The 9,795-nt window shown below is 62.5% G+C and overlaps 1 protein-coding gene across 3 annotated transcripts in view; it reads right to left on the bottom strand.

Moving 5' to 3' along the window:
- Nucleotides 1-7,544, bottom strand: part of PLCD4 (phospholipase C delta 4) — an 8,407-nt gene extending 863 nt beyond the window's left edge. Inside the window, exons 1-15 of one of the 3 annotated variants that reach the window (XM_009274948.2) lie at nucleotides 7,453-7,544; nucleotides 7,265-7,317; nucleotides 6,764-6,922; nucleotides 6,009-6,237; nucleotides 5,664-5,793; nucleotides 4,289-4,520; nucleotides 3,703-3,904; nucleotides 3,226-3,370; nucleotides 2,595-2,747; nucleotides 2,086-2,223; nucleotides 1,562-1,718; nucleotides 1,040-1,156; nucleotides 575-753; nucleotides 274-409; nucleotides 34-180 (exon numbers count right to left, since the gene is read on the bottom strand). In XM_009274948.2, the coding sequence (XP_009273223.1) occupies nucleotides 34-180; nucleotides 274-409; nucleotides 575-753; nucleotides 1,040-1,156; nucleotides 1,562-1,718; nucleotides 2,086-2,223; nucleotides 2,595-2,747; nucleotides 3,226-3,370; nucleotides 3,703-3,904; nucleotides 4,289-4,520; nucleotides 5,664-5,793; nucleotides 6,009-6,237; nucleotides 6,764-6,922; nucleotides 7,265-7,289 (2,149 nt within the window). In that variant the 5' untranslated portion in view covers nucleotides 7,290-7,317; nucleotides 7,453-7,544. Of the gene's footprint in view, nucleotides 1-33; nucleotides 410-574; nucleotides 754-1,039; nucleotides 1,157-1,561; nucleotides 1,719-2,085; nucleotides 2,224-2,594; nucleotides 2,748-3,225; nucleotides 3,371-3,702; nucleotides 3,905-4,288; nucleotides 4,521-5,663; nucleotides 5,794-6,008; nucleotides 6,238-6,763; nucleotides 6,923-7,264; nucleotides 7,318-7,452 lie in introns of those variants that run through there. The other 2 variants (XM_009274947.2, XM_019470945.1) reach the window with 2 other exon arrangements.
- Between the last annotated feature and the right edge of the window lie 2,251 nt (nucleotides 7,545-9,795).

Consider the following 9,795-nt stretch of genomic DNA (forward strand, 5'->3'; position numbering starts at 1 on the left):
CCCCCCCCCCCCCGGGCAGTAGCAGCCGCTCACGTTTGATGTTGGCAAAGGCTAAGGTGAACTGGCCCACGAAGTCGTTCCTGGAGGTCTTGTCGTAATCCTCCACCACGAAGCGGACAAGGGCCAGCTCAGGCACGTGGAGCTGGAACTGGAGTGTCTCATCCCAGCGGGGGTTAAACCCTGGGAAGGGAGAGCGGGTGCTGGGAGGGTGAGGGAGGGCAGGGACGGGCTGCCTGGGTGCAACAGCGTCCCTGGTACCACCGTGGGGCTCACCATTGTTCTCAATGTACTTGGTCTCCTGGTGTGCCTGGTCTGCCGGGACCCCATGGATCTCCACGCGCACCAGCGGGTCGATGACGGCTCCGTCCTTGCTGTTGGCCACTTTGGGCAGCTGCTGCCCGCTGATCACCTGCGGGAAGGGGCAGTGACCCCATGAGCCGGGGAGCAGCCGAACCGATCTGCTGGGAGGCTGCTCGGCTCTGGCACGCTGCCCGGCAGCGTCCCCACCCAGCTGGGACCGACAGAGCCCCAGGACACTGTCACGGCTCTTCAGGGTCTCTCCTCAGTCCCGTACCTGGATCGTCAGGGTGATGGGGCCAGGGCCCTCCCGGCTGCTGGGGTCACTGGGGTTGAAGAGAGTCTCCTCATCCCTCATGAAGGGTGGTTTGAGCACGTAGCCGCAGCGGCCATTCTGGCTGAAGAGCCCATCACACAGGTCCATCTCCATGCCGGCCGTCTGGAAGTTCAGGGCCACTGGGGGAAGGCAGTAGGGAAAGGGTTCAGGGCAGCTTGGACACCGTGCCTTTCTTGAAGGTGAGAACCAGCCTGCCCCCGTGGCCAGAGAGATGCGGGGCCACACAGGGGCCAAGGCACCAATACCTGGGTACCCCTGGGTTCCCCAGTGCAGGGCAAGAGCCTGCAGCCAGTCCTGGCCCCAGCCAGGGTTGTAGCTGGCACCAACACGGGCATTGATGGTGCCATTTGGCACGGGACCTGGGGCATCTCCCCAGTCTGCAGCCCTGACGCCCCCCAGCCATACCTATCTGGCACCCCACGTTCCACATCTCCTGGGGGCTGTAGTTGGAGGAGTCAGTCCGCATCCCACTGGGGTAGACACGTGTCAGCTGCCAGGTGTTGTGGCGGACAAACTCATTCCCTAGGGATGGAGCGTGAGGGCCACTCATGGTCATTCCCTGGCCTGCACAGCCACCCACACCATGTGCTGTTCACCCTTCCACCCACCCATCCTCTCATCCACCCACCCACCAACTCATCTACCCATCCAAACATCCATCTATCCTCCAATCCATCCATCCACCCGCCCACAAATTCTCATCCCTCTCCCCTCCCGGGAGCCCAGGCATCGTGCCTCATTTTCTGAGCCAATAAGCCCCCCTCACCCACCGGAGCCAAAACCCAGGGTACTGCCCCGCTGCACCCTCTTTCTCCCGGACAGGGAGGGAACCTCGGTGTCTGGAGGCTCTGGCCCTATGCCCGAGGAAGCCGCCTGCCCCCTCCACCCTGGCCCACTCCCTGCATGCCACTGCCCCCTCTGCCTCACCTGCATCCCGGATGAGCTTCCTGGCCTTGGCCTCAGCGAGGGAGGAGATCTCGGAGGGCCGGGAATGGCTGCGGGCCTCCTGGAAGCCCCGGAAGGACACGCTCTTGCAGTAGACGATGCAGTCAGACAACGCCTGCGCCAGGCTCTCCTTGTCCTTCTGCAAGGCAGAGCCGTGTTAGGTCCCCACGATGCGTGCACCGTCCCCCAGCGCTCACCCAGGACCGGGGCTGTAGAGCCCGGGCAGCTGAGAACAGCCAGGGGGTGCTGGGGGTGGCAGCATCCCCACCACAGGCAGCCTTCCTGCCAGGAACGGAGCAGGCAGGGGACCCCTGGCACGGTGCCACCACAGGGACAGCTGTGCAAAGAGGAGGCTGGCATGGCCAGGGGCAGAAAGGGCTGTTCCCCCTCCCTAGTGATGTCCCTGCAGTCTCTGCCTCTCTCCGTAGCACTGGGATGTCACCACGACCCACAGCTGTGTCCAGTGGCTCAGCGCTCCCAGCCGGTCCACAGCCCAGGCCACCCACCTTCACCCTCCGCCTCTCCTCTGCTTCTGCCCCGTTGTCATCATCAGACACATCGGGCGCCTCGTCACCTGGCCCGTCCAGCATGTCCTCCAGCCGCCCGATCTTCTTCCCCTTCAGCAGGATCTTGTGCTTCAGCTCCTGCGGGGTTGTGGATGGAGAGGTAGGCACCCTGGGGTGCCCATCTCCTCCATGGGACCTGTTGTCCCCTGGGACCCCGCACTGCTGGGGGCCAGCACCACCAGCTCCCTGCAACACCGAGGAGGGGATAGGGTAGGAGGGCTCTACCCTGCTGTCGCTCTGGCTCTGCAGGGCACGGGGAGACAACCTTGGGGACAGCTTTGAGACCCCTGTGAATGTGATGACATAGTGTCCCCAGGGTCCCCAAGTGCTCCAGCAGAGCAGGACGACGCTGGGACAGGGATGGCCTTTCCTCTGGACAGCAGAGCCACCTCCTCACCCCACTCTCAAGCAGGACAGTGATGTCCAGCACGGCCACGCTCTGTCCCTACCTCTGGGGATGGGAGCTGGGTGGGGACGCGCCCATCAGTGGTGGCAGTGAGGAGCTGCTCCCCCAGGATGGCCTTGAGCTGCTGGGCCAGGACCTCCTGCTGCTCCATGCTGCAGTGATTCTCCAGGGACAGGATCACTGGGTAGTCCGAGGTCTGGGGAGCAACGTGCACAAGTGGAGATCAGCCTCAGTGGAGTTGAGGAGCTCTCACAAGGGCTTTGCCCAGGTGTGATCAGCGCCAGGACGGAGCCCCTTGTGTGTGCTGGTATCCCCCTGACACCTTCATACCCCTCCAATCCCCCAGCATCCCCCATATCCCATCTCACTCCCACATCCCCCAGGCCCCATTTCACCACTGCACCCCCAGCAGACCATGTCTGCATGAGCCCCCATCCCCCGGCACGGCACGGTGCAGGGCTGTAGGTCAGACCCCCCCCAGTGCTGTCTCCCAGGAAGGGACACAGCCACCCTCCTCGCCTGCAGTGGGGTCAGTCCTGCTGCAGCACCAGGCGTGTGAGCCCCAGCACAGCTCCCCCTGCAGAGACCCATCACTGCCCCAAACTGCAGCCATGTCCCCCTGCACCTGCCGAGGGCCACCCATGACACCCAGCACCTGGGGAAGAGTGACCTACCTTGAAGGCGTACTTCCCCAGGGTGCTCACCACCTCCCGGAAGGGGATCTTGGAGGTGAAGGTGTGGCCGTGGTACACCATGGGCTCCCCGTTCGGCCCGTCCCAGCAATCCACCTCCAGGCACCGGCAGCCCCGTTTCAGAGCCCTACGGGTGGGTGGTCACCCCTGGAACCCCACACCCGGCCAGGGCACCAGCCCCCTGCCCTCCCCTCTGGCTGTGGGTGTCACCCCTGCAGGAACCAGGGGACAACCGCCAAGGTTGGAGATGCTGCTGCATGCAGGGCATTAAGAGCTGGGCTCAGCATCCCCAAAACGGACTCCCTTGCTGGGCACCACATGGCATGGCCACAGGGGTGCTGGACCAGGAGGGGGCAAAGGAGCTTCTCCTCTTGGTGGGTTTGCCCCATGGAGCTGCCCGGGGCACAGCACTGGGACAGGAGGGTGTTGGGGACAGCCAGGAGGGAGCAGCCCCTTTACCTGATGTAGCCCTCGATGCTGCTCTGGCCCCGGATCTGGTCCTCTATCAGGTAGGTGTTGTGGGAGGAGGAGATGAAGTAGTGGCAGAGCGGCTGGCTCATGTCCTGCCACAGCGCCCGGTGCCGGGGGTTGAAGATGGAGCCCTCCGGGGAGCAGAGGTACATGAGGAACCCATCAGCACTCAGCGCGTGGCGAGCCCGGGCTGCAGGCAGAGGGGGAGGCTCAGCAACAGCCTGGGACCCGGAGGGGACAGAATCAGGACAAACGGGGCTGCTGGCGTCTCCTGGCATCCCCAACCTGGTGGGCATGGCTGCTGCCAGAGGCTGGGGCACAGGGAGAGACGCCCCGGGGCAGTAGCCGTGAGAAGGTGGGCAGCGGACCCCAAAGCTGGAGCTCGCACCCCATGGCTGGTCAACCTTCTACACCAAAATGGTCCAGGAATGGACCAAAAAAAAGGGGAACTGCATCCAGATCACACCATGGTGAGCCTTCCCCCTGTGCCCCCCCGCAGCAGGATGGGGCTGTGGGTCTCAGCTCCCTCCTTCCCCCTGTGCAGAGCACAGCCGATGTCCGGGCAGGCTCTCACCTGTCTCCGACGGTTCGTACTTGTCAATGAGTTCCATGGCCAGCTCCTCTGTGCCCTCATCCTCCAGCTGCTCCTGCCGCAGGAAATCCACCAGCTCCAGCAGCGTCAGCTTCTTCCCATCCTCAGAGAAGTCCTGGAAGAGGCTCAGCACCTCCTCACGCTGCGTGAGGGCCTTGTAGAAGAGCACGAACTCCTCCCCTTCCAGCGTCCCCGACTCCGACTTGTCAGCAGCCTGCAAAGGAGCTCACTCAGCACCCAGCCGGGGCAAAATGGGGTGTCCTGGCCACCCCATGGGGCTGTGGAGGGATTTGCCCACCCCCGGCGGAGTGCACAGAGCCTCCACGCCAGCGGCAGTGGTAGGCATCAATCAATGCATGAATGGATGGATGGATGGATTAGCAGATGGAGGGCTGGTTGGGTGGACTGATAGATGGATGGATCCATGGATGGAGAGATGGACAAACAGGTGGAGGGAGGGAGGGAGGGAGGGATGGATGGACGGACGGACGGATGGACAGCTGGCTGGCTGTTTGGGTTGATGGATAAATAAACAGATGGCTGGTTAGCTGGGTGGACAGATAAGCAGCTGGGTGGACAAATGAATGGGAGGGAGGAACAGCTGCCTTGGCTGGGTGGGTTGACAGATAAATGAACCAATGGATGTTTGTCTGGCTAAACAGGTAGTTGGGTGAACAAATAAATGGATGGATGGATGGATGGACGGACGGACGGATGGACAGCTGGCTGGCTGTTTGGGTTGATGGATAAATAAACAGATGGCTGGTTAGCTGGGTGGACAGATAAGCAGCTGGGTGGACAAATGAATGGGAGGGAGGAACAGCTGCCTTGGCTGGTTGGGTTGACAGATAAATGAACAAATGGATGTTTGTCTGGCTAAACAGGTAGTTGGGTGAACAAATAAATGGATGGATGGATGGATGGACGGACGGACGGACGGACGGACGGACGGACGGACGGACGGACGGACGGACGGACGGACGGACGGACGGACGGACGGACGGACGGACGGATGGACAGCTGGCTGGCTGCAGCTGGCTGGCTGTTTGGGTTGATGGATAAATAAACAGATGGCTGGTTAGCTGGGTGGACAGATAAGCAGCTGGGTGGACAAATGAATGGGAGGGAGGAACAGCTGCCTTGGCTGGTTGGGTTGACAGATAAATGAACAAATGGATGTTTGTCTGGCTAAACAGGTAGTTGGGTGAACAAATAAATGGATGGATGGATGGACGGACGGACGGACGGACGGACAGAAGAAACTGACCACATCCTTCTGCAGGGGGGTGTTGTGCAGCTTGTTTCAGCCCTTCCAGCCCCTCCCCAGCCCTTCCAGGTGCTCAGGTGCAGTGCCTACCTGGAAGAGCCGCAGGGCATGATCCTCATTCATGTCCACGTTCATCATCTTGAGAAGACGCTGCACCTCCTTGAAGTTCATGCGCCCATCCTTATTCTTATCGGCTTTCTGAAACCAGTCACGAATCCACGTGCGAGAAACCAGGGCAGATGTTAAGGGAAAGGACCTTGGCTAAGAGACGTGCAGCTGGGGAGCATCAGAGGGCCTCTTTTCCTTTTTCTGTGGGCTCTCCCTGCCCTGATGCAGATGGTGAGACCCAGAAGAGCTAAGCACACACTGGGGCAAGGCAGGAGATGGGGGAAGGACTGGGTGTGGAGGGCGGAGTGGTGCCTGCAGGAAGGATATTGGTCTATCTTCTCCCTTTGGTCCATGCTGGTGGCCACCTCGATGAGCTGGCGCAGGCCCTGGACCCAGCACTGCGCCTCCTCTGCCGAGCTGGCAATGAGGTCCAGGTTGCCCCGGCGGCCAAAGAAGACAATAGTGAAGCAGCGCTCGGGGGGGAACTCCTCGGCCAGGCTCTGCAGCACCTCCGACTGGTGCCCTTCCCGCACTGTCTCCACATCACTGATGGAGACTGGGGCAGAGGGAGGGGAGGCCTGTCTATGAGGGACAAGGACCGCAGGGCAGGGGGCACTGCCCACAGTCATCTGTCCTTCCAGCCATCCCTTCTTCCACTCATCCATCCATCCCCCACACCCACTGAGCTACTCATCCATCCATCTAACCATTGAGCCATCCATCCATCCATCCATCCATCCATCCACCCACCCACCCACCCACCCACCCACCTATCCATCCATGGAGCTACTCATCCATCCACACCTCTGTTTGTCTGCCTACTCCTCCGCTGGCATGCCAGAGCTTCCACTTGTATCAGCTGCAATTTCTACTCAGCCCTTGTGACCATGTGTCTTGCTGGGGGCAGGATGCTCCATGGAGAGGTGTGGGTGAGAAGAGCCCACACATGCAGACAGAGCCTCTCTTGAATGCCCCAGCACCCTTCGCAAGCATGGCTCCAAGAATCTCCATACAGTCACACTCCTGTTCACTCTGAACCCTACTGATGGCCCCATGGACAACACAGAGCAGCCGGTACTCACAGGCAGACTCAGTTTTGCCTGTCCTCTTGGACTGATACCAGATGGTCATGCAGTCATCCTGCAGCTTGAAGTAACGCTGCTTCTTCCAGCTCTTGGACTTGACTTTGCGCATCAGCGTCCCTTGCTGCATCTGCTCCAGCGTGTCTGTGAGCTGGATGCCTGGGGGCAGTATGGGTTGCATCACTGAGGGCGGGGGTATCCGGGCACTGCGCTCTGCTACCTTGCTCCCTCCTGCCCGAGACCCCACGTGGTCCCTCGATTTAGGATGGAGGAGGGACGGACCCCAAACTCTCTTCACCACAAGAGGGGCAGAAGGTAATTCCCCATCGACCCTTCCCACCCACCCTCGGCGCTGCCAAGCCCGATCCCAATCGCCGCGGTGGAGTAGGGATGCTCCCAAGTGTGGCAAGGCGAACTCAACCCACGGGCCAGATTTGCCCCAGCGTAAATCCGGATGGCCCAGTGCCCTGCCCCGTGCCTCCCCTCCGCCGGGGCACTCACGGGCATTGCACAGCAGCGATGCCATGGCTCTGCCTCCTCCGCGCTGGCAGCCACTGGGGAGGGAAAAGAGAGGGCAGCTGGGGGGAGCGGGGCCGGATCCCCCACCGCACCCGGGTCCCGCCAGGTGGGCTCCGGCCGTGCCCACCCGTGTGCGAGGTGCGTGTGCCCCTGCCCGTGTGCGAGCGCACCTGCGCCTGTCTCCTGCTGGGTCATTGCTTTCCTTAAGTGTTGAGTTCACCCCGCCGTGCTCATGAAATATTAATTTGCGTTACCGGGAAGCCGGAGCTCGAAAGGTGTTGGAGGAAAACAGAAAAACTTGCGAGTGCAGCCGCCCCACAGCCTGGGGGGTATCGGAGCCCTGGTGCTCCCAGGTCACTGCTCCCCGGGGAGAAGCAGCCCCGGGAGCTGGGAAAAACTGCCCTGGGAGTGCCCAGGAGAGCCAAGAAGAAGCCCCCACCGCCTGGGAAATGGCTCCCAACCAGCAAATTTGGACGTAAGGGAGAGGCTTACTTGCTGTAAGAGCAAGGAAGAGGGCGCAGAGCAGGACCCTCAGCTCCCCCAGCCCCTTCTCCCCGGCGAACGTCAGCACCCCGGGGCTGCGACTGCACTGGCAGCCATATGGGGAGCGTGCTGTGACGAGTGGGACTATAAATACAACTGGACTGACAATAAGGCTTTGATTAGGCTGTTAAGACTTTAATTAGACTGACAAATCTCTGAATGGGCCTGTCACCCAGCTGTTGGAGCTGGGCCCTCGAGGAGCAGATGCTGCAGCCAGTGGGCTGGGATTTGGGTGCAGGAGGGCACCCAGGGGTCCCTGGGGGCAAAGGGCTCTGTGCCAGGGTGCAGGGGTGGCAGCCGTGCCCCAGGCCCCTGACTCAGCACAGGCACTGGCAGTGCGGGGCTGGGAATAGCCGGTGCTGTCAGCGTGCAGGCAGCTGCCAAGCCCAGCTGCCAGACCCTCACAGGCTCAGGGGCCGGACGGTGGCCGTCCCCTGCTCAGTGTGGGGACAGGCAGGGCAGATTCCCAGCACGGCGCTGGCTGGGGCTGTGGCCCCACTCCTGGGGGACACGCGAGGCGTGGGGCTAGCAGTGGCCATTCGGCTGACCCCAGGGGAAGTGGGGACTGCCTGTCCATGCTCTTGGGGACCGCCTGTCCATGCTCTTGGGGACCTCACGTGTTGCTGGAGACACGGAGCGGCTGGGGTGCCATCCCAGCTGCCTCCCAGCAGTGCCCAGTGCCAGGGCTGCGTGTTCCCAGCACCAGCCCTTCTTGCAGGGCTCAGACCACAAGGACTCGCTGCAGTGCCTGCACCCTCCCGCATCTGATGTGCCTGGGGGCTACCGACACACTGGCCCAGGGCGCCCACACCCTCAAATGGAACGGTGGCACCACCACTCCTCTCAGGCCCTGCAGAGTGGGTGCCCTGATGCCCTCTGGCTTGCACAGCCCCAGGAGTGCCCCGTGCCCTCCCCCTGCACGCTCTCATCCCCCCTGCACCCCATGGCCTGCAGGGAACCAGTGAGGGGACAACCGCAGTCACCCATCTGCCTGCACCCTCCTGCCTCCTGGCAGCACCCAGCCTGGCGCAGCCGCTTTGCAGGGTCACAGCTCCAGGTGCCCACCTGCCCTATGCCCCCTGTGCTGCAGCAGGCAAGGGGATGGAGATGGGGATGTTTTTGGGAAGCCAGCGTGGAGGGAAAGGCACTGAGGCTGGAGGAGCGGATAGAGATGCTGGCCTGGGACAGGGAGGGGCTTGGTGCCGCCATCAGGTCTGTCCTCTCTGCACCCTGCCCTGCATATGTGCAGGGAGGCAGCGTGCAAGGGAGCTGCCTGCAGCCCCCAGGCCCGTAACTGCACTGAGATTTTGGAGCTAAACTGATCTCCCCCAGTGCCAGCCCTTACAGGCTCCCGGCACGGCCCAAGTGTGCCCAGCCCTGCCCCAGCCACGGAGCCGTGCCTTCCCCACACATGCAGCAAAGAAAAGAGGATCCCTTCCAGTGCAGGGAAGATCCCGTGAGCGTGGACACAAGGACACGGCTGTTCAGCTCTCCCTGGCACGTGAGCAGTGCCCCGAGCCTGGTGCAGCCCGGCCCCATGCAGCCCCCCTTGCTCCCACGTGAGTTACACTGTCAAGGGGAGCGGGACAGGAGCCAGGGGCTGAAGAAACCCAACCCAAGGGCTTCCCGCAGGGCTGCTGCCTCCTGCCAGGGACAGCCCCAGCTTCCCAAGCACACGCTGAGCCACCACAGCTTCTCTCCTGGAGGTGACAGTCTCCAAACGGAGCCGGAGGGCCAGCGGGTGCACGCACTCTCCAGCCGCTCCAGCGCAGAGTCCCACGGCAGAATTAAATGCCACCGTGGGGGTGGCCGTGCCAAAGCAGGGAGGGATGCCCCCCCTCCCGGACACCCCCCCACCCTCCCACTGTCCCGGTGTGCACACAGAGTGCCCGTGTCCCCAGGCTCTGCTCAGCCCCACTGCCCCACACAGCCTTCCCACCTGCCCCAGGACACACTGCAGCACCCGGGGA

Source organism: Aptenodytes forsteri, unplaced genomic scaffold (genome assembly GCF_000699145.1).
Source record: "Aptenodytes forsteri isolate BGI_AS27 unplaced genomic scaffold, ASM69914v1 Scaffold255, whole genome shotgun sequence".
NCBI lineage: Eukaryota > Metazoa > Chordata > Aves > Sphenisciformes > Spheniscidae > Aptenodytes > Aptenodytes forsteri.